The sequence below is a fragment of the Suricata suricatta genome, chromosome 3 (genome assembly GCF_006229205.1).
Source record: "Suricata suricatta isolate VVHF042 chromosome 3, meerkat_22Aug2017_6uvM2_HiC, whole genome shotgun sequence".
In the NCBI taxonomy this organism is placed as follows: domain Eukaryota; kingdom Metazoa; phylum Chordata; class Mammalia; order Carnivora; family Herpestidae; genus Suricata; species Suricata suricatta.
The window spans coordinates 26,726,101-26,749,626 of record NC_043702.1 but is presented as its reverse complement, the minus strand read 5'-3'; the positions used below and the strand labels follow the sequence as shown (position 1 = coordinate 26,749,626).

Below are 23,526 nucleotides of genomic sequence, written 5' to 3'. Positions count from 1 at the left end.
ATCTGTCAGGATTGTTTCTGTCCCGTGTAGATGGAGGAAGGCGAGTTCAAGACCTGGGTGGAGAAGATGCAAGCCAGGCTCATGTCCTCCTCTGCGGACGCCCCTCAGCAGCTGCAGTCCATCTTCGAGTCCCTCATCGCCAAGAAGCAGAGCCTCTGCGAGGTGCTGCAGGCCTGGAACAACAGGTGTGCTTCGCGCCCGGGGCTCTTTAACGTGTGGGCAGAATTCGCTCTGCCGTGATGTTTTTAATGTAAAGGCCTTTGCTAATACTGGATGTTACATTTTCCTCTCAAGTTGCAGAAATTTTTATTTTTCTGCACCACCCCACCTTCACTGTTTAAAATATATATGCTAGTCATGGGGCGCCTGGGAGGCTCAGTCGGTTAAGTGTCCGACTTCGGCTCAGGTCATGATCTTGCAGTTCATGGGTTTAAACCCCGTGTTAGGTTCTGTGCTGACAGCTTGGAGCCTGGAGCTGCTTTGGGTTCTGTGTCTCCCTCTCTCTCTGCTCCTCCTCTGCTCATACTTTGTCTCTCAAAAATGAATAAATATTAAAAAAATATTTCTATATATATGCTAATCTTTAGGTCATTTGTAAAGATAAAAAGGAGATAAGAGCAGCTTTCAGTGCTGTTTCAGATACTGAAGAGTGTTTTCTTCCTGCATGTGATATAACTGAATTAGTATTCCATGGAGTGATTATCAGGTTTTAGGCTAGGACTTTCAAGTGTGTTGTTATTATTTTTTTAATGTTTATTTTTTTTTTTGAGAGAGAGAGAGAGCACAAAGAGGGGAGGGGCAGAGAGAGAGGGAGATACAGAATCCGAAGCAGGCTCCAGGCTCTGAGCTGTCAGCACAGAGCTGGACGTGGGGCTCAAACCCACAGACTGTGAGATCATGACCTAAACTGAAGTTGGACACTTAACTAATGGAGCTACCCAGGCTCCCCTCAAGTATGTTATAATTTAGATCTTTATTTAAATGTTTTTTTTGGAAATATTTCCCTTTAATGCTTATTTAAAAGTACAGTTGGATTATTGTAGCATTTATTTATTGAGCACTTGCATTATGCTAAGCAAGGGGCACTAGATGGACATTTAGTCTTTTCTTTGGTCTTATGAACCCTACAGTGTATGTATACTGTTCCCATTTTACAGAGGAGGAAACAGTATCTCTAACAGACCAGGGCATTTACCCAAGTTGTGTAGTTACTAATTATCAGGGCTGGATTTGAGCTCAGGTCTGTTGGTCACTCTAGCTAGTGTGTTTTGGTTACATGATGCTGTCTCATAATAACTTGCTGTTCTTTTATAACTATAGTCCTATCATTAGTAGCTCTTGATTAGTTGATTAGAAATAAAATAATTTATGTATATCTTAGTTATATATAATTTTAATATTTATTGCAATCTAAACAGGAAATCTTACCTGTTGTGATTTCACAGTTATAAAATTTGTAAATGTTAGGATATTAGAAACAAACTATTCTCTTGCCTTCCAACCCCTTTGATTATAGATTGCAGGACCTTTTCCAGCAGGAAAAGGGTAGAAAGCGACCTTCAGTTCCTCCAAGTCCTGGAAGACTGAGACAGGGGGAAGAGAGCAAGGTAACGAAATGTAGTCTTTGGTCTTTCATTGATACAAATAGTATAGTTCATTTCATTTAAGACACAAGTAGTAATTTAATACATACATTTAGTAATACTAATTAGTTTCTTATTTTGTAGTTGTGAGGTTTCAGAGAGACTTTATCTTGCTTGAAATAGAATTGTTATAATTCATTCATTTCAAACATCCATCAAAAACTCCTGTGTATAGGCATCACTGGAGAGAGCTTCATGGTTGCAGGAGGTCTCTAAAGGAGGTTTGGATGTTCGGAGTGTATAATAGAGTCCTAATTTATTTTACTATGTACTTTTGTGTGTTCTTTATCTCTGCTTAAGTGAGAAGTTTTTCTTGAGGGTTAGTTCTGTGCATTGACTTAATTGGCTTTTCCTTGCTGTTAGTTTTCTCTTGTTACATAACAAATGACCACACACTTCGTGGCCTAAAACACAGGTTCATCTTCACAGGGCTCAGGAGTCCGTCATGGTGTGGGATTTCTGCTCAGTCTAACATGGTTCCAGACAAGATTTGGGCCAGGCCATTATCTTACCTGAGGCCCAGGGTCATCTTCCAGGATCTTCAGGCTGTTGGTAGTTTAGTTCCTAGTGGTTTGAGGGCTGAGGTCCCACTCTTGTTGCTGTCACTTGACCAGAGCCCGTCTCCACTCCTAGAGGCGGCCTGCCTTCCATGCCGTGAGCCCCCTTCCGTCTTGACAGCTTACAGCAGTGGATTGAATCCTTCTCATGCTTCGGATTTCTTAGTTCCTCTTCTCTGATCTCTAGACACAGATTTAAAGGACTTGTGTGATCAGATTACTGCTTGGATAATCGCTCTCTGCCCCCTTCCCTTGTGCTCTCTCTTTCTCTCTCAAAATAAATAAACTTAAAAAAAAAAAGAAGTTAAACAAAGAGGCTTAAGGTTAGAAAATGTAAAAAAATGTGATTTTAATGTTTCCTTAAGAATATGGTATTTACTTTTCTGCAGATAAGTGCAATGGATGCAGCTCCACGAAATATTTCTCCAGGACTTCAAAATGGAGAAAAAGGTGGGTCCTGGAGTCTGAGATCACTTGCTGTTGGAATGAAAGAGATTTCTTAGTCTAGAAGTTATTTCCATGGCTAATTTTAAGAAGATTTTCTGATGCAGTTGTTACAGATATTTTTTCCCCTTCCTGTATTGTAGCACTGTCCGTTTATCCTGAAGTATATTGCAAGAAGATCAATTAGGATGTAGAAATAATACAATTTATTAGGGGAAGAGTAAAGAAAAGAAGGAAATTGAATTTTTGTTTTACTTGTTCCCAAGTCAGCAGGTTTCACTGTAGAAATATTAGAAAGTTTATGTTTTTGTGTAACTAAAATCTTTTTCTAGGCCTAAGCTGTCTTTCACAGTAGTTCATTGAATAACTTGGTGCCATCCTGGAAAATTTTAGGGACATTTACTTATACTGTTTTTGTGGAACACGGGCTCAACTCACAATTCTTGAGATTTTCTATTATGACTAAGCAAGCTTTCCCCCTGAGAATGAGCACGTGACGTGACTTTTTCCCTGATGGTGTCCTGATTTTCTTTCTTATTAAATTGAAGGAGCTGGCATTTAGGTAGCCAGTATGGTCTAGTGGAAAAGAATATTGGGAATCAGACTTGGGTGGCCAGTCACAGTGCTATCATTAAGAGCTGACTGTGGTAAAGTCCTATAACCTGTTTCGATATTTATATCTATTTCTATTTAAAAAAATTTTTAAAGTTTATTTATTTATTTTAAGACAGAGAGCATGAGCAGGGGAGGGGTAAAGAAAGGGAGAGAGAACCCCAAGCAGGCTCCGCATTGTCAGCACAGAGCCCCATATGGGGCTCGAACCCATAGACCTATAGATAGGATCATGACCTGAGCCAAAACCAGGAGTCGGAGGCTTAACTGACTGAGCCATCCAGGCGTCCCTGTATCGATTTCTAAAATGTGTGCTAAAAAAGCCTATATAATTTTTAGGAAGCTAAAATTCTTTGGTTTAGGAAGCAGAAATATGAGTTGGCATTTAAAAAACATTCCTATTAGGTAGAAATGGGCTCAGTGTTTTTGAATGATTCACTGAAGTTTGTTTTTCTTTAGAGGACCGCTTCCTGACCACGCTGTCCAGCCAGAGCCCCGCGGGCTCCGCGCACCTGCAGCTGCCCACCCCACCGGAGGCCCTGCCTGAGCAGCTGGTGGGGGCGCCCCCCGAGCTCGATACAGCCAGCAGTTCCGAAGGTACAGGTGAAGTCACTCGGACTGTACTTCCCAAAGAGAGCTCTGTGAACGCTTCGACACAGTGCTTTCCTACCTCTTAGAGTTTGTTCATTTTCTCCTTCCTGGGAATGCCATTTTAGCTCGAGGTTTTTACCATATCACCTCTTTGGGTGGCACTCCTTGATATAGGAGTTACCATATCACCTCTTCGGGTGGCACTCCTTGATACAGAATGTTATCCTGCCTCATCTGTTTTCTGGGGATATTACTTTTTTGAGTCCCATAAAGCACATTGTTTTGGCCTTGTAAGAAAATAAGAGAAATTGCTGCCATTTTCCAACAACTGTTTATTTCACTAATGGCAAATTTATGCTTCACTTTTCTCTTTCCTTGCTTTCTGCTCAAGTAGTAACTACTTAAGTAGTGTAAACTTTAAAAATAACTTTTAGTTTTCAATTTTTTTCAGTTCATTTATTTTTGGAGAGAGAGAACACACGTGTGTGAGTAGGAGAGGAGCAGAGAGAGAGAAAATCCCAAGCAGGCTCCATGCTGTCAACACAGGGCCCAATTCGGGGCTCGAGCCCATGAATCATGAAATCATGACTTGAGCCAAAATCAAGAGTAGGACACTTAACTGACTGAGCCCCCCATGAGTCCCCAAATAACTTTTACATTGCAATTAAACTCCAGTGTAACAGCCACAATGCATATAACTGAGTTGCAGTGATTACAAGAAGAGCCGTGACTGTGTTCACGCACGCTCATGCGCTAATTGCATCATGGCTGCTGTCCGGCCCCTGCAGTGATAAACCATTGATTATGGGTGCCTCCCATTTCAGAGAGGGTGAAATGTAAAACAGTGTGGTCCTTGGCATCAGTGCTATGTATGCTTCGCTATAGCTTCCTCTTTCATCCCAAAAGAAAAGAGTCCTTATTCCTAGATCAGAAATTTTGTACCACAATTGGTAATTATGGTGTGCATGTATGTCTGTATTTCAGACATGGCAAGAAATAGTGTTGATACTTTATACTTTTTTTTTTTACTCGTCCTGAATATTAACATATAAGTAGAATATTTTTTATACTAGATGTGTTTGATGGACATTTGCTGGGATCCACAGACAGCCAGGTGAAGGAAAAATCAACCATGAAGGCCATCTTTGCAAATTTGCTTCCAGGAAATAGCTATAACCCTATTCCATTTCCTTTGTAAGTATTACAAAAGTCAGTGGCTGTTGTTGGGTGGTTTTGTTTTCACTTAATTTTAAAAACCTTGCTCCAAAGATTGATTCTTTATTTAACATTATATGTGCCTCTCAAATTATACTTCATGATAGTAAAAGAAGTATCTTTGGTATAATGTTACTTATAGAATGATTATATAGTAACCATCATCATATAGTAGATGGATAGATGAAAAAAAGCATTAACTAATGCTTGTGAGTGTGTGTGTATATTTAATATATATATTAAAGACATACTGCTACATCTGTTGATCCCATAAGCATCAAAACATACTGCTGGTTGTGTATGAAGATGACATTACGGACCTAATAACTTTCTGGACATGGTGCTTCTCTGTCAGTGGTGATGAATCACAGTGACCCGTACAAGTTTTCATGTGATCTTGTTTGTCCTGGGCTCACTGAGCAGGAAAGAAAACAGGCTGGCTGGGAGAGTTTGTTTTCCACTGGCTGCTCTGTGTAGCCATCAGAGGCTGCTCCTGTAGGCGGGTACAAGTGCATCCAGAAGGTGGACATTTGTCCCTAAGCCCTTCGTTCTTAACTGACTCACTATTCATTTAATCAGTCAATATTTAAATGTACTGAGTGCCAGCTCTAGTGCCCCAGGATGTAGAACAAAATTAATAAGGAAAACCACTGCTCTTCGGAGCTCACAGTCTCAAGGAGGAGACCAGTAGAGATTTACTCTACAGTCTGAGAAGGCCCCTGTATTCTCCGCTTCAGACTTGAATATCTTAGTTTCTTGACTGGGTTATTGTCCCTCCTGTTGTGTGGCCTTTGCCCATGTGCTCACTTTCTTCTCTAGTCATTACTGTGGGTTGTTTTTCAGGAAAACTTTAGACTCTCCCCGCTACCTCTACGCCCCAGCCAGATGAGGTCTCTGTGTTACACTCTCTCATGCTTCCCTCATGACACTTTTCACAGACGGTGATTGGATTTATTTGCAGGATTATTCAATTCTTTGCCTCACTGTAAACTCTACCATTGCCTATTGGTTTTCACCACTGTATTGTTCACATCTTGCTCATGTTAGGTGCCTAGTAATAGTGTTTCTTTTTTTTTCTTCTTTTTTTTTTTTAAACATTTATTTATCTTTTTGTCAGAGAGAGAGAGACAGAGACAGAGCATGAGCAGGAGAGGGTCAGAGAGAGAGGGAGTCACAGATTCTGAAGCAGGCTCTAGGCTCCGAGCTGTCACCACAGAGCCTGACACAGAGCTTGAACTCACGAACTGCGGGATTATGACCTGAGTCAAAGTTGGATGCTTAACCAACTGAACCACCCAGGCGCTCCAGTAATAGTTTCTTAATATTGTATTTCTGGCATGGCAAATAGCTGTTATACAAATGAATGAACACCTCCCTAGGGGCTCTAGGGTAGAGGTCCAAGGATCCAGATTGGGTTAAAATAGAGTCACACCATTGGGTTTCCATATGATGAATAGGAGAACGGCTGTGTTATATTATTTCTAGTTGGACTAATACTAGACTTGGAGCCATGTTCATCCCCAAAACTATTTACAATGAACAGCAGAAGTGTGGAGGATTTTGTTGTTCTAATATAAGCCTCAGCAAAAATTCTTGTAGAAACTGTGTTATATTAGTTCTCCTTGAAAACATGGAAAGTGTTTTATGGAGTAGCTATTCTGGAGCCCTCTGATTTGAAAACTGATTCTGACAATTTTCAATTACCTTTAAAATTTTTTCTATTGATAACATTTCCCTTGGCTGTTTGGTTTAAATTCTGCTATGTTTTGGCGTGTTTAATTATATTCTTATAATTGTGTGGTATTTAGCTAACTTAAAATTGTCTCGAGATTTACGTATAATGTGTTAGTGTTTTATATGTATGATTTTCTGCTAATTTTGCTCTTATCTATTTGTTTAAAAATTTCAAACAGTGATCCAGATAAGCACTACTTAATGTACGAACACGAACGGGTGCCCATTGCGGTTTGTGAGAAGGAGCCCAGCTCTATCATTGCTTTTGCTCTCAGGTATTATTCGTGGGACTCTTCACCTACGATTAGATCTTTATATTTTATGTGTATTTACTAGTCACCCTACTGTTGACATCTTTTATAGAGAGTACGGCAGAGTGATTAAATTTGAGCAAAAATGCATATTTGGGCACAATAGCTTGTTCTCTTTGTATCTGAAAGTATATTGTTTACCCAAATAATAACAGGATGCTTCTTAAGCAAGCTTCTACTTAGTAAATTGACTAGGCAAGTTATTGCTTGTCATTATATCCTCTAAACATTCTCTGTGTTAAGCTGTGTGTCCCTTCCTTACATTTACTTATCCTCATAAACAGAACATCTTATATCGTCTGAGTTCCATTTTGTGCTCTTCATTTCCTTCCTATTTCCTGCATGTAGCAGGTCGTTTTTTTAGTAGAGTAATGCTGTTCTGTGCTTTAACCCACGTACATGCCCACAGTTATCATGTGTTAAATAGCATCTTTTAATAAAGTTATTTATATCTTATGTCTAAAATTACAGCACTTCTATTTATTTATTTTTAAATTTAATAATGTTTATCTTAGAGAGGGAGAGAGAGCTCCAGGTGAGAAGGGGCAGAGAGAGGGAGACAGACAAACAGACAGAATCCAAAGCAGGCTTCAGGCTCTGGGCTGTCAGCACAGAGCTGTGAAGTCATGAACTGAGCTGAAGTCAGATGCTTAACCAACTGAGCCACTCAGGCGTCCCTAAAAAGATAGCACCAATAATATCTTGGTAGTGATAAAACTTGGTTTAGGTATAATCTAAGATGTTTAATTAAAAATTTTTTTTCTGTTGGAAGGCATTAAAATTTAAAATTTTCTTTTTATATATTTTATAAGGAGGTTTCTTATTCAACAAATACTTGAATGTCTACAAGATGTAGCATATTAGGTATTAGATATATAAGAGTAAACAAGATAGATTTATATGTCTTAGCATTTATTAGAATTCACATGTTTGGGTAATGAGAAATTCCTTCAGGAAATGGCATGTGATAAATTTTCTTGTTTTTTGCCTTTTGGTCTTCATGAAGTTAGCATTTGCTTCCTTCTTTATTGTTTAGTCTTACTATATTAACAGATAGAAAGGTAAGAAAGCCAACCAAATAAACAATTCCTATTGTTCTGTTAGGAATGGAGTACTCTAGTAGAAGTCACTTTCTTCTAATGTCTTGGAAAAATAATACATGCTTATCTTGTTCCCTGACATCTCTCTAAATCCGGGCTCCCAGACTGCTAGTCTAAGAGTGGACTTTTTTTCTTAAAAGTTCAGTACCTTACGTAGAAAAGCATTCTCAAGTCCTTTTTCACACTGTTATACTAAAGTCTGAAGTTTTATACTTTAAATTACCTGTTCTATTCCTGAAGATATTAACATGAAGGCTTTCACAATCACTGTTTAGGATATGATACTGGTTGGTGTGTTGGGTTGTATTTTGCAGTGTCATCTGAGATGATGACCTTCATGAAGCTTCTACATGATAACTTTTGTTAGTTGACTCAAATATGTTTAATTATGGACGCATAACATGCTTGTATTTCTGTGACGTAGAGCTTATTCTAAAGTATATGATTTATTTTGAAGAGAAGCTTAATGTTTAACATGTTTCAACCTATTTCTACCCTAAGTTGTAAAGAATACCGAAATGCCCTAGAGGAGTTGTCCAAAGCTACTCAGCGGAACAGTGCCGAAGAAGGGCTTCCAACAAATAGGTGATCTGTGATTGAGTAGAATTTATTTACTTTGGCTAGGTCATCCTTTTTTAAGTGCTCATACTTTGATTTTATTAAAGTATATTATCAGCACAGCAGTTTCTAGGGTACTGACAGTGGCACTCAAATGTTACCAACAATTGACCAAGCAGAGTTCAAGTACAGCAGGAGGCCTTCCCCAGAGCCTCTGGATACAGTTTTCTGATCATTGCCATAGAATCCAGTGCATGTTACAGATTTAAACTTTCAGTGTTTTAAATTCTCCTTATTGTTTTCATTTAAATAATAGTAACTTGTGGAATTAGTAACCCGCTGCTTTACTTTGTAATTTAAAGTTATTTGCGAATTTTCCATAATAATTAAAGATTCTAGTAGGTTAAAAACAAAACAAAACCTTTCAAACTGGTTCTTTTAGTGTGTTCGGTATTTTAGACATTTAGACCAAAATTGTCATAGGCTCATTATTTTCTTACTGAAATAAGTTTTTGACTCTCACTAATGTGACAAAATTTGATCTGATTTACTTATTATCGAGGTAACTAGGCTGAGAAACAGGAAATTGGTATTTTCTGGAAGTGTTGGACATATAGGTGCTAATTCAGCTCTCATGGGCTTGGGGAAGGTATTCTAGAAGACTCTGCTTTCACATATGTTCCGTAGGCAGCAGTTTGCTTAAGAAAAAGATCTTAAATGCCATAAGCAACTCAAGACTTTTCTTCCTTCTGTGTTGCGACCTGTGTTCATATGACTTAGGAATTGGATTTTGGATGCTGTGGGTGGGGTTAGGTGGGGAGTTGATTAATGTAGGAGTCATTTTCTGTGTGAACAGTATGAAACTAACTTTTCCTTGTTTGTTTGTTGGTTTAGTACTTTGGACAGCCGCCCAAAGAGCAGCAGCCCTATTAGGTTACCTGAGGGGAGTGGCGGACAGACGAACCGCACAGCCGAAGCGGAGCCCCAGCCAAGTAAGTGAATACTTAGAGCAGTAGTTATTGTCAGTTTTATTTGTAGTTACGGTTTAAAGAAGAAAACCGTAAATAAGAAATACCGTCTGCCAAGAATTTATTACTTCTGATCGTTACAATATAATATGCATTAATAAATTTTTATATGCCCTCTTTTATACATATTTTGCTTTTGTTTGATCTTTACCTTATTATTGGATTTGAAACTTCTAGAAACTCACAGGAGTCTGCAAAAAGAAGCAGAACCTGCCTTCGTAGAGTTTTCAGTTTAAAGTATACAAGCTAAGATAAAAGCGACCTCTAAAAACTTAAACATTTGTTATTTGAAACTTAAAACAGTTTTCACAGTATTGTTGGCATTGTGCAAAGAACTTTCCTTGCATCATGTCCTTTAATCCCCATAATAAGCACTACGAGTTATTGGACACATCCCCATGTTTCAGAAGGTTAAGTAACTTGCTCCAGCTTACAGAGGCAGCGGGAGGCTGGGATTTGAGCATGGATCTCTTTGACCTTGTCAGGAGCCTGTTCACTACAGACAGCAGAAGACTCAAGTGACTCTTGGGGCTTAACCAAATAACAGTTTATTTTTCTAAAACAACATCCGGAGGCAGGCAGTTGCTGGCATTGGTTCAGCTAGTCCGCATCGTCATGACAGTAGACGGGTCGTTTCTCTACGATTCTCTTAAATTTTCCTCATGGTCAAAATGTCCCAGTGCATGTCTCCGTTTGGGGCGGAGAGAGGGAAGTGGCACAAGCTGCAGCTGTCTCCTGTATTGAGGGGTGCAAAGGCGTCCCCTTCGGTCTCATCGGGTACAGCGGAGTCTCGTGACCACCCCTCCCTGAAGGGAGCTGGAGACTGTAGTGCTGTCCCGGTTGCTTACACAAATCGTGATTCGTTTCCTGGGGTTCTCTACATTGCCGCCCCAACAAGAATTGCAGCTCTTTCAGCAAGGAACAAGGTGGGCGTGGATATTAAGGAGGCCATAATGGGGTCTGCCACCCTAACTAATAAGCACTTGATGAGTGATGTTTTATGTAGATTTTATAGATGGTAAATTATACAAGATTAGAATCATATATGCAAAGCTCATAGATGATATATGTGTATACTAAGCTCAAACAAGGAATAAAATTATAGAGTGAGCTAGGGCTCCTGGGTGACTCAGTCGGTTGCGTGTCCAACTCTTGATTTTGGCTCAGGTCATGATCTCACGGTAGGTGGGATTGAACCCTGTGTCGGGATCTGTGCTGATAGTCTAGAGCCTGCTTGGGATTCTCTCTCTCCCGTTCTCTCTTCCTCCTCTCCCCCCCACCAGAGTAAATAAATAAACATTAAAAAAAGTATGTAAGCTTTGGTAATGTTTTTGGCTGTCTTACACTATTTTCTGAGAAATGCAGAAAAAAATCATATATTTTGCTGTGTTAAGATATAGGAATACAAATGATACAAAGATATTACCTTTAACTCTGAATTCTTATAGACTGTAGTATTGTTTTGTACTTGCTTAATTAACTGTTGTAATAATGTAAGAATTTAGCCCTAAATTTTGTTGCTTAACATATTACTACTGCCTTGTAAATATATTTTTAAAAGATTTTCTGTAGAATTTCTCATTTTGATGTATAGCTACCTGACATCGCTCTTCTTTTAGGTTTCTGATAATAAAAATGCTTGACTAACCAACCCCACCCCTACCCCCCCAAATCCCATAAAACAGTACCTTCGTGTAATGGTTCCTGCTAACGAAGGAATAAGTTGAAAATCTTTTTTTTTTTTTCACCTGCAGTGACCTGTACTTAATATGTTACCTTTTATTTTCAGCCAAAAAGACTTCTGGAATGCTGTCCTTCTTCCGAGGAACAGCAGGGAAAAGCCCTGACCTCTCTTCTCAGAAGAGAGAGACCTTGCGTGGAGCAGACAGTGCTTACTACCAGGTTGGGCAGATGGGCAAGGAGGGGGCGGAGAATCAAGGCGCCGAGTCTCAAGGTGTGTTAACGGAAACCAAATGAGCTTATTCTAGCTGCTTGTGTTCTTTCTAGCCTTAAGTAGAGAATTCTTACTGCTGAAACTCAGACGTTTGCTCTCTCCTCGTGCCTCAGTCTGGCAGAGTGGAGAAGCCATGGCGCTTGTCGAGGCAGCTGGCGGCAGGTGTTCTTGCCGTCACCTCCTGTGTGGTAGAATCAGAACTCCTCCACTTCCGTGCCTGTGAAGTGGCAAAGCAGGGTCTTCTGAGGCTTACTGAGGACTGAGTGACATCCCACATGTGAAACATACATCTCACCATGTGATTCACAATATATATTCAAATGTTTTCACTCCACTACCCCCTTAGGCGTTTCCTTCCTTTTCCAGCCTCTGTAGGGTTGAGGGCATTGATGTCTGCCTTCATTATGATATTTAAAAACATGTCTGCCTGATGCTGTGTGAATATGAGGTTAGACCAGGTGTAGGCGATCTATGCTTACCTATTTTTGTATCAGAACATAAGCACACCCATTCATTTACTTATTGTCTGGCTGCTTTTGTGTTTTATTGGTAAGTTTAATAGTTGTGACTGAATAAAATACTCACCATCTGGCCTTTACAGAAATAGTTTGGCAACCATGGGGTTAGATCATGAATTAGCAGTCTGCAAGATGCATAATAAATTTGCATTAGTAATTAACGTATCTGTTTAGTATTCTGTAGGCTTCTATTGGACTATAATCCTTGGAAGACATTGGTACTTAAAAAAATAATTTTGAAATGTGAGACATAGAGGATTATTTCTTCTAGCTACTAAAGTATATTTCAAGTTTATAATAATTAGAGTGGATCTAGACACACAGATCAAATATAAAAAAGAGCTCTGAGCTAGACACTAGTATATTTTATGTATTGTATGTGTATCTTAGTATGTGACAAAGAAAGCATCTCAAATTATTGGAGAAGCATCATTCCGCACATTGGGAAAATGGTCATAAGTGATACGTAATGGAAACTTGACGCAAGAGCAGAGTTAGTGTATGACTATCAGAGGAATCAAATATAAGAAAAATTATCCTTCAACCTGAATTTCTCTATTTTTCATCTGAAAATTAATCTTTCAAAATGTGCCTATATTTTTGTAATAGTCTACACAAGGTTACTTGTACACATAATGCTTGTTTGAGAGTGACTTGACCAGGATAGCAGGGAGCTGACTTGTTAGTTCTTGGTGTTAATGTCAGGGGAAAAAAAAGACAACGTGAACTGATAACCCATTTAAGACTTTGTCTTTACTAATGATATTAAATCTTTTAGATGAGGTAGATGGAGGAGATATGCAAAAAAAACAACTCATAAATCCTCACGTGGAGCTTCGTAAGTATGAGATAAAATACTGTTGTTGTGGGGACAGGGACTATGATTGAGAAAACTTATTTCAGGCTTCTAGTTTTATACTAGAGAAATCTGTTTCTTGGAATAAATATTAAGTCTGTGTCCTGACATAAGCTTTCTGTAATCTAGATTTAGTTTATAAAATAAACACTTTTTAGTGTATAAAGAAATTTAGTTTAAATTATAATTTAATTTATAATGATTTAATTTCTAATGTTTAAGTAATTATTGTGTACTCTAGAGCTATAGCTGTGACCAGGTGTCTAGCATTGTGTGTGTGTGGGGGGAGGGGTGCCAAAATGTATCATCCAGAAAATGTAATAAAATTTAAGATGTAAAAGTACACTGATGAAAGTACAGTAACCTGTAAAATTAGAAATGGGTCTTATTTTATGTTTGATTTTTCTGTAAGGTCGCAAGGTGCTTTGTAATCTTTCCTGAGGGTCATTTTAACAGAACTGTGATAAACGGGGATGGAGATGTCACATGAGAAATGCTACCATGAAGAAAATTAAATAGTCGCATTTTTGGTGGTGGGGAGTGAGCAAGAAGGAAGAGAGACTTTTGGTTCACACGAGCCCCTCCCCCCTCTGTTCATAGAGTTTTCTGACGCGAATGCCAAGTTTTACTGTCGCCTCTACTACGCGGGGGAGTTTCACAAGATGCGCGAGGTGATCCTGGGCAGCAGTGAGGAGGACTTCATTCGCTCTCTGTCCCACTCGTCACCTTGGCAGGCCCGTGGGGGCAAGTCGGGAGCCGCCTTCTATGCCACGGAAGGTCAGTCTTCTCCGACTTTCACTGACTGGGTGGCCGCTGGCTTTTGCCCTCAGATGATTTAGGAGTCACTTAAACTGAGGCTGTGTGGTACTGCCAGCTGTCGAGCAAGGCTTTCTGGTTTTCTGTTGAGAGGATGTAATAACCGGTTTTAAGGGTGTGCTTGTGTGTCGTGTGAAGTTAGAGACAGACGTTGATCCGATCCTTACTAACTCTGGCTGGTCCTGACTTCTCCAAAGGTACATAGTAACAGAGAATTTCTAGAAGAGTCAAAGGGGTACCTCAGAGCTGATAAGAGAAAGATAAAGATACAGATACTTAACCTGAAAATAGGAAGGCCAAGTTCTTAACCTGCAGAGGTTTACGGAAGGTGATGGCCGTTTGTACTCTACGTTCCATTCTCCATATCCTAAAAGCAAAATTATTTGAGAAAATGCAGCAGGAGGGATGTTGCTTGGTAAGAGCTTCCATAGCTGTGACTTACTGCACAGTTAACGGAGGAGTTCATAAAGTTTTACTTAGTAGTGTTAAAAAGCGGACTATCTAGTCATGAATTTAGGTGTGGTTCTGTCAAAAGTAGCTTCTTCACTATATAAATCCTCAGGAACCTGTTGAGCCCTCAATTACTTGAGAACTCATTTTTTTTAATGTTTATTTTTATTTTCGAGAGTGAGAGAGGGATACAGAGGATCCGAAGCAGGCTCTGTGCCGACAGCTGAGAGCCTGATGTGGGGCTCAAACTCCCCGAACCATGAGATCATGACCTGAGCTCAAGTCTGATGCTTAACTGACTGAGCCACCCAGGCGCCCTGTTGAGAACTATGTTCTGATTAAAATTTTCTGTTGACATTAGAAAATATCCCTCAAAGCCATGAAGCAAACAAATCATTTGGGATTTTTGAAACGATTTATCATGGATTACCTCAGGAAATACTCTGACTGAGTAAACTACATATGTCACTTCTGCCTTTTAGATGACAGATTCATTTTGAAGCAGATGCCTCGTCTGGAAGTCCAGTCTTTCCTCGACTTTGCACCGCACTACTTCAACTATATTACAAATGCTGTTCAACAAAAGGTAGAAATCCCAAACCTTGGTCCGTAATTCGAGTTGTCTGGGCTTTTTCACATCCTGAGAATTTATCCCAATGGCAGTCTTTTCCGTGCTAAGACAGGGACAGGATATGACTGGATCTCTGTTATGTTATAGCAGTGAGAGAGAACGCAGTCATTTCAAACTCTCTTTCCTACCTTGGCGGCCAGGAACCAAGAGATCTGGAGCAGGTTGCATTGTGTGTGTGTGTGTGTGTGTGTGTGTGTGTGTGTGTGTGTGTGTGTGTAGTATCATTAAGATGATAGATAGATGATAATACCTGCATATTATAATTAGTAATTTTGTTAAGACGGAAATTGGAAATCTCTGTTGAGACATGAGCATTTGGATCCTTAGGTAGAAAGAGAGGAAGCCAGTGGCTCAGGTAGGCCCACTTGACATTTGGCCATGATCTTCCCATGTATCAAGGAGTCACATAGATTGTTTTTTATTTATTGTTTATTGCATATTTTAGGGGAAATTATATGTCATAATAAAATTTGTAATTTTGAGAAATTGTAAAGCGTTATCCTTTGGGCATATATTAAGGATCTAATGTTTTGTGTTATTTTTAAATTTTTTTCTAATGTTTTATTTTGAGAGAGAGAGAGAGAGAGACAGCGTGAGCAGGGGAGGGTCAGAGAGAGAGGGAGACACAGAATCTGAAGCAGGCTCCAGGTTTTGAGCTGTCAGCTCAGTGCCTGACGTGGGGCTCGAACCCACAAACCATGAGATCATGACCTGAACCTAAGTCAGATGCTTCACTGACTGAGCCACCCAGGCGCCCCGAGGATCTAATGTTTTTTATTGGGATTGCTGTTTTACTTTTTTCTTGCTTCTGAGTTTCAAGGGTTTAAGTTTCTTTCAAGGCCCTCTGGTCCTACTAATAGAACATTAGTTTGGATATTACATGGATAATCCAGATATGAGTATTATATTACAACTAATCATTTTTGGTAAGACTTTACTTTCATTTTTTTCTGATTAGAGGCCCACTGCATTGGCCAAAATTCTTGGAGTTTACAGAATTGGTTATAAGAATTCTCAGAACAATACTGAGAAGAAGTTAGATCTCCTCGTCATGGAGAATCTTTTCTATGGGAGGAAGATGGCCCAGGTAAGGATCGTGAACAATGGCAAGCCCCTTAGCTCCTGGAGCCTTTTGCACTTGTAGTTCCTGATTTTATGAGTTCGAGAATAACATCTTATTTAATAGTGTTAAGCCTTTGTTTCTAGGCCAATTTTGACTTTGGAATTGTTGAACCCTGTAGGAAAGAATAAAGAGGAATATTGTAGGCTGGTCCTAAAATTTAACCTCTCCAACGTCCTAGAAACACAGAATTGTAGAATTAAAAGGCAGATTTGTTTCTATCATCTCAGTTTTAAAGATGAAGAAACGGAGACTCAGAAAATTTAAGTTTATGACAGTCACACAGATACTACCAGAACTCAGGTCGTTTTAGATTCTAGAATAGTACCTTTCAAGAGCGTTGGTCCTTGACCTGTTCCTAGTCTGTGTGAGCTAAGGCGCTTGTACTAGAATATAGTTCAGCGCACTGCTTGCTTTCTTCACCGAGAGCGCCTTGCTGTGCTAACAGTGTGCTTAATGCTACAGCGGTTTTGCATTCTAGCGCTAGCTCTTTATGTTGTCATGAGCCAGTGACAGGTGACTAGCATTGGTCTGTAGAGTACACTTCATGTGGCACTGTTCTAGGACCTGGGTCCCCTAACCTTTCAGTGTGTGGCTTTTACTACCCCCAGATTTCCAGCGACATGCTGTTGCTTCTCTATTGGCGTAAATACTGCATGGGGTTTTGGTATCAAAGCTGCTCATGTCCTAGGACTGTTTGCATCTGTATTTTAAATGCTTTATGATCTGATGATATATTTTTGGGGTTATTTGTTAATGTTTCTTAAAGTTGATTAAGTGAGTCAGTGTGTATCTGACATGTTTGAGTAATGGACTACCTAGGTATTAATTTTGTGATGTCACCATTTATTTTATGTCTTGAACAATTATAACGTATGCATTTAATGGCTTGTATAAGTTATGATTAAGTTTTAAAATTAAATTTAACAGGGTAGGTAATGGTATGGGCAGGAAGGAATCTTTCTGCATTTCCAACTTAATTAATCGCACAACTCCTGCATAAATAACAGAAAGTTTTCTTTCCGCTAGGTTTTTGATTTGAAGGGTTCACTTAGGAATAGAAACGTAAAAACTGACACGGGGAAAGAGAGCTGTGACGTGGTCCTGCTGGATGAAAACCTCTTGAAGATGGTCCGGGACGACCCCCTGTATATCCGCTCTCACTCCAAAGCCGTGCTGAGGGCCTCGATCCGCAGCGACTCCCACTTCCTCTCCAGCCACCTCATCATAGACTACTCCTTGCTGGTTGGACGAGATGACACTAGCAATGAGCTGGTAGTCGGAATCATAGGTAAGTCGGTAAGCATACCTTCTAGTTCATGATTGAAGCCAAAGTATATTTGAAGATTATACTCAGCCCGGTCTAGTAATAGCTTATTAAATATTTTCACCAACTTTCATTTGAAAATTCAAAACCAATAGCTTTTAAATTCTAGTTACCTTTATTCTGTGTCCTCATTTTCATTTTCATTATCTTTATCAAAAATAATCTGCATTGAAAAAGTTACTTGTAAATGAAGTCCTTTGAAGTTGTGAGGATTGAGTGATTTAATATGGAGACAGACCTTGGGGACAGCACGTGGCAGTCTTGTTAGCACTTGGTAAACATGGTAGAGGTAATAGTAATTACTGTTATTATTTTCTTATACTTACTAACATAGCTTTACTGCCAATATTGCCTCCTGTAACAGACTATATTCGAACATTTACATGGGACAAAAAGCTTGAAATGGTTGTGAAATCCACAGGAATTTTAGGGGGACAAGGTGAGCAGAAGCTTTGTTTATTCTTTAAACTGTTCTTCTGTCTGCTTTACCAGTTAACATTTAAAAAATGGATACTTTTTGGGGGCACCTGAGTGGTTTAGTTGAGCATCTGACTCTTTTTTTCCAAAATTTTTCTAATGGTTTATTTATTTTTGAGAGACAGAGCATGAACGGGGAGAGGCAGAGAGAGAGTATAACACAGAATCGGAAGCAGGCTGCAGGCTCTGAGCTGTCAGCACAGAGCCTGACTTGAGGCTCCCAACTCCCAAACCACGAGATCATGACCTGAGCTGAAGTTGAACGCTCAACCAGCTGAGCCACCCAGGCACCACAAGCATCTGACTCTTGATTTCAGCTCCGGCCATGATTCCCAGGGTTGTGGGATCAAGTCCTGTGTCAGACTCTGTGCTGAGCATAGAGCCTCCTTAAGGTTCTCTGGCTCTTGCTCTCTCCCTCTCTCTACCTCTCCCTCCCCACCTCCCCTTCTCCCTGCTCATACTCGATCTTCTCTAAAATAAAAATTTTTTAAAAACTAAAAATAAAAATGGATGTTTTCTTAAATTCTAAGAAAGTAAGTGGTTATCTCTGATTTTATCATCTCCCATATGATCAAATAATAAAGGGAATTGCATAGGTGGGGAAGTGATTGGCTTTAATTTGTGTTAAGTTGCCAGGGGTTCTCAAGTTGAGAAGTAATTAACACTTGAATCTTCGAAGGTCTCCAAGCACTTCTAGCTCCATTTATGCTTTCATATATCTCATCTCTAGGCAAGAGGTAGTCTTTTAAAATGGCAGCCCCTAGCGGAAGGAAGCCCCTAGTGTCCTGTGGCACAGTGAACAGCCCTCTCTCCTGAGGCTGTCGTGGTGTGTGTGTCTTTATGCCAGGTTTCATGAAAGATCATAGCTGTTCAGATCAGTTGCTGATCAAGTATGTAACAGCTTTTCCCCCTGTGCTCTTTCATAATCTTAGGTAAAATGCCTACTGTGGTCTCTCCAGAGCTGTATAGGACTAGATTTTGTGAAGCAATGGACAAGTATTTCCTGATGGTACCAGACCACTGGACAGGCTTAGGTCTGAACTGCTGAAATGAACCATGAATGAGAAGGAGCCTGGAACAAAGGACCAAAAATAAGCTACACGTTTGATTTCTTCATCATTCACCACAGTATGCCAAGGCCTTTCTGTTCTGTGGTTGTGTGAGCTCTGGGTAACTGAAGGGTTCGAACTCCATGGATTTGCACTTTGGTTTTGATGCCTACCAATTAGCCATCCTTAGAGGCCGGGAGGTCGCATGAACATTTTTCCACTTAAGCGAGAATATAGACCCATTTCAAAGGGCTAAAGACAAATGTGTGGTCAGAGATGAGCTAGGGTAAAAAATGGGTTGTCAGACTTAGTAACAATCCTGTTAAGAAAGTAATGTCTCCTAGATTGTGACTTTCCTGGCATCATGTTTGACACGTTCTTTACTTGGAAAGCATTTGTAGAGCTGGTGACTTTGTTTTGTGTTTCTTATGTAATAGTGTAAAATTATGTATTAGAATTTCTGAAATCTTTAAAAAATTCCAAATTATATTGTTAATGGCTAGTCAAACAGATTGACACAATCTGTTCTTGTTTTATTGAGAAATTTGACCTAAATTGAGAATCCTGTTGTGTGTTCTTATCTTGCTCTGGTTTTGAGTATGCTTGATGTATTTTAGTTCTCTCTTCGCTACAGGAGACCATAGCTATTAACGCAAAGCCTTCTTTTGGAGCTTTTTAAAAAACTTGTTTATAGCTTTTTTGCAGTTAATATGTTCATCTACACTTACCTGCACCTGTTCATCTTCTAGGTTTTCCTCCACTTTCAGGGAAACAGAAAATGAGTCTATAATGACTAAATTCCCAAAGGGAAAATTACTAAGGATTTTTTTAAATGTAAAAAATGAATTAGACCTTATCCAAGACACTTGTTTGTTTTTTGTAAAGGTGAAGTGTCTTTTTCTGTACAAATAACAATTTAAGTGGCATCTACAAAACTAAGAAGTTTCTAGTGTGGACATCCCTGTTTCTTGACTTTCTGTGCCAGTTTCTAGGCCAGTTCTGATTATTGAGAAATGTTAAGATATTTATAGTAAGGAACTTGTTGTTTAGTAGAGTTTTTGTTTGTTTAAAAAATGATCAGATAGAGTACTAAACTGTCTTTGAGGAAATAACAACGCCAAATATTTCCTTGTGACTTCTTTCCCTAATAAGGATACTTTGGAGATTTATAAAGTTTTATATAGAGTTCTATTCCTTTCCGGCTTTCCTGTAATAGCACATTTCTGTTGTAACTTTCACAAAACAAGAAAAAGGAATCTGGGTACATTCCATTTACAGAGACTTAAACGTATGTGAAATAGGAACATTTTGGAAAGTTTGCTTCAGAGAATGAAAGCATTAGTTTGGTGTTTGGTGCTTATTGGAAGCGCAGTTTGTTTTGAACTAGAAACAGTTGCCCAAGGACCTAGAACTGATGATAAGCACTTTAAAACAACAACCACCACCATGGGTGTGCCTTCTGAAAACCTACAACACTGGTGGTTTTAGATTTTGAGGAGGGAAGGACTGCCTCCTGCAGGAGAGACAGTGGAACCTCGTTAACTTCTTGTGAGTCCAGGAACAGTGGATGGTGCGTCTCTTTCTGAATGTACACACGGTTTTGTCTCTGTCCTTTTTTCCTGTCAGGATACTTAGGAGTGTTTCTCTTGTCCATTTCCTGTCCGTTTCAGTCACGACCCGCCAGAAGGTATCTTCCCTCAGCTGTAATCAGGTGGCTTCTCAGTTTTAGCCTCAACACTATGTGTACCTCACTGGACTGACTACCTCCTGACAGGAATGTGTCATGTTGATTTTGTTTGGCTTGCTCATGACTTGTAGGATTATTTTGTAAAGCACTCTGCCTCTTAGATAATTTTGTGGCCAAAAAAATTCCAGGATAATATAATTTTGAAGCAACATTTGCTGCCTTGCAAGGGTGACCTGTCCTTTTAAAACTGTCTTAATGAAAGGGAAATTAGTTTGGCTGCTTTTTTGAGACCACTACCGTAGATCTGTAAGGTGTCCCAGATCACGTGCTCTTCAGTGGTAAGCACTGAATGACTGCTCGCCTCTCTTGAATTCCCTTTCAAGGCTTGGAGGATATTAATGTTGAAAAGTGAAGACCGTGGAAGGAATCCGAATACTTTTCTTCCTTAGAATAAAATGTGACCCCTGAGAATGACTGATAATAGCACAAGATGTGAATGTGTTGCATTGTATAAAAATCTAATTTGTAAACGTTAAGCTTGTTGATGCCATCAAAACTTTATGGAACAATAAAAAAAGATTTCCTTTTTCTTATCTACGCCTGAGAAAAATGAGGGGAATCCGCGATTCCAAGCCCTTTTGTAGCCTGTTGAATAATTTACGTCTATAGACCTTCAAGATTTCCTACAAATATGCTGCTTCTAATTTTTTCCTTGATCCAGTTGTGAGTGGTTTTCTAGCTTTGGCTTCTATGGGGTCTTGTAAATAGGGTGGTATTGGTTTTGGTGGCATCAGTGTCTCCTTGGCATTTGACCTGTTAGCGGTGGGCTTGTATAAAACTGCCAAGGGAAAGTAACCTACCTGTAGAACGTGTGCGTAGCTAGCAGAGGGAAGCTCCTGTGAATGAGCCTGGTAGGGGACCAGGCCAGGCCATTCCCCAGTCCTCAAGTGTTAACATACCGACTTACGCAGTATTCAGACCATCTAGTGCAATGCCTTTTTGTTTTTGTAACATGGGTGCAGTGTATTATAGAAAAATAAAGATTACAATCATGAGCAGTTTTATTAATGCTGCTGTGCTGTTTTGTAAAAAATGTACATTATGTCTTTTGACAGGTTTAACTAGAGAAATGACATTGTAAATCATAATATCCTTTTAATTTAATATGAAAAATTCAATTAACAATATTGAAAATACTTAATGTATTATATTGTATATATTTCTCTACTTTGGTTCTAGCTGTTTTATATGATTGACATGTTATTTAAGAAATAAAACTGCCTTGACCTTTTGGAGACTTATACTGTAAATAAAGACGACTTACAATAAACTGAGAATCAACTTCATTTACTTTTGAATCGGCTTCAGGAAATGAACAAGGGGCCCAAGCCTCAGCCCTGGCCTCATAGCGTTGCCTTCTGTTCATTGTCTTCCCCATTGCTACTCCCAGTCCACTCTTTGGAGAGTTTAAGTCTTCCGTTAGTAAATAGCCCTCCCTTCTTGAGTCTCAGAAAAAGGGTCTTAATGCCGTGTGTTTGCTCCTACCACTAATGGCCTCGCCTCTCCTGTCCTCCTGGCCTCCACGTGTTTCCGCTTTGCCGTTGGGACACTAAGGGGGGGCCAGGGAGGGCCAAGTTCGCTGCTCTCGGGGGCTGGCAGGCATGCTCAGAGGATCCGCTGGGCCCCAAGCGTGAAGCTGTGGATGCGCCTCTCCCCTTCCCCGCGCCTGGGGCTGCCCCGGGAACCCCGGAGCCGCCTGGCGGCCGGTCACCTCCTGTGGCCCCAAGGCATGGCCTCTAACCTGTGGGTGAAGGTCCGTGTGCAGGCAGTTCTCTGTTCCCACTGACCTGGAAGTGTCTTGTGTTGGAAAGTCATTTCTTGCACAACTCCTGGGTCAATGCTTAACAAAGCTAAGATTTTTACCCTGTGTTTAAAAATTGTGGTGACAACAATCCCGATTTATCATCTTAATCGTTTTCAGGTATACACATCCGTGGTGTTAACTACTCACCCCTGGACGTTTTCATCCTGCAGACCTGCAGCTAAACCCATGCAGCAGCTCTTCCTTGCTCTCCCTAGCCGCTGGGAACCATTCCGCTTTCTATCTCCATCGATCTGACAACGTCAGGTTCTTTATTGTAAGCGAAATCAGCCAGGATTTGTCTGTTTGTGGCTGGCTTATGCTGCCAGGTCCTATCCTCAAGATTCGTTCATGTTGGAGCATTTCCTCCCTCTTTTAGGTTAAATGCTGTTCCGGGTTGAATGACATTCCATTGAACGTAGGCAACACATTTTCTTTTTCATCGTCTGTGGACATTTGAATTGCTGCCGCCTCTTGGCTGCTGTGAATCCTGCTACCATGAACATGGAAATGCAATGTATACGCAAGATTGTTTTAAAAATTCCTTTTAGATAAATACGGAGAAGTGGGGTTGCTAGATCACAAGGCAGTTTTTTTTGTTGGTTTAATGTTTTGAGGATCCTCCACACTGTTTCCCCTAGCAGCTGTACTATTTTATAATCCCACCCACCCTATACAAGGTTCAAGGTGAAGACCGAGGAAGGAATCTGAATATTTTTCTTCCTTAGAATAAAATATGACCCCTAAGAATGACTGATAATAGCACAAGATGTGAATATGTTGCATTGTATAAAAATCTAATTTATAAATGTTAAGGTTGTTGATGCCATCAAAACTTTATGGAACAATAAAAAAAGATTTCCTTTTCTTCACATCCTGTTACTTATTTTGATGGTAGCCATCCTAGTGAGTGTGATGTAATATCTCATTGTGGTTTTTCTAAGTTTTTTCTTTTTTAGTATTTACTTTTATTATTATTTTTGAGAA

At 39.7% G+C, this 23,526-nt stretch overlaps 1 protein-coding gene across 1 annotated transcript in view; it reads left to right on the top strand.

The window, feature by feature from the left end:
• PIKFYVE (phosphoinositide kinase, FYVE-type zinc finger containing) overlaps positions 1 to 22,024 on the top strand; it is a 77,600-nt gene extending 55,576 nt beyond the window's left edge. Inside the window, 16 exon segments of the mRNA XM_029933952.1 lie at positions 7 to 185; positions 1,517 to 1,607; positions 2,590 to 2,650; positions 3,716 to 3,853; positions 4,921 to 5,041; positions 6,976 to 7,071; positions 8,709 to 8,792; positions 9,660 to 9,757; positions 11,583 to 11,747; positions 13,044 to 13,103; positions 13,722 to 13,898; positions 14,870 to 14,973; positions 15,977 to 16,105; positions 17,168 to 17,429; positions 17,830 to 17,904; positions 18,875 to 22,024. Coding sequence (XP_029789812.1) covers positions 7 to 185; positions 1,517 to 1,607; positions 2,590 to 2,650; positions 3,716 to 3,853; positions 4,921 to 5,041; positions 6,976 to 7,071; positions 8,709 to 8,792; positions 9,660 to 9,757; positions 11,583 to 11,747; positions 13,044 to 13,103; positions 13,722 to 13,898; positions 14,870 to 14,973; positions 15,977 to 16,105; positions 17,168 to 17,429; positions 17,830 to 17,904; positions 18,875 to 18,990 — 1,956 coding nt within the window. The 3' untranslated portion in view covers positions 18,991 to 22,024.
• Positions 22,025 to 23,526: the final 1,502 nt, after the last annotated feature.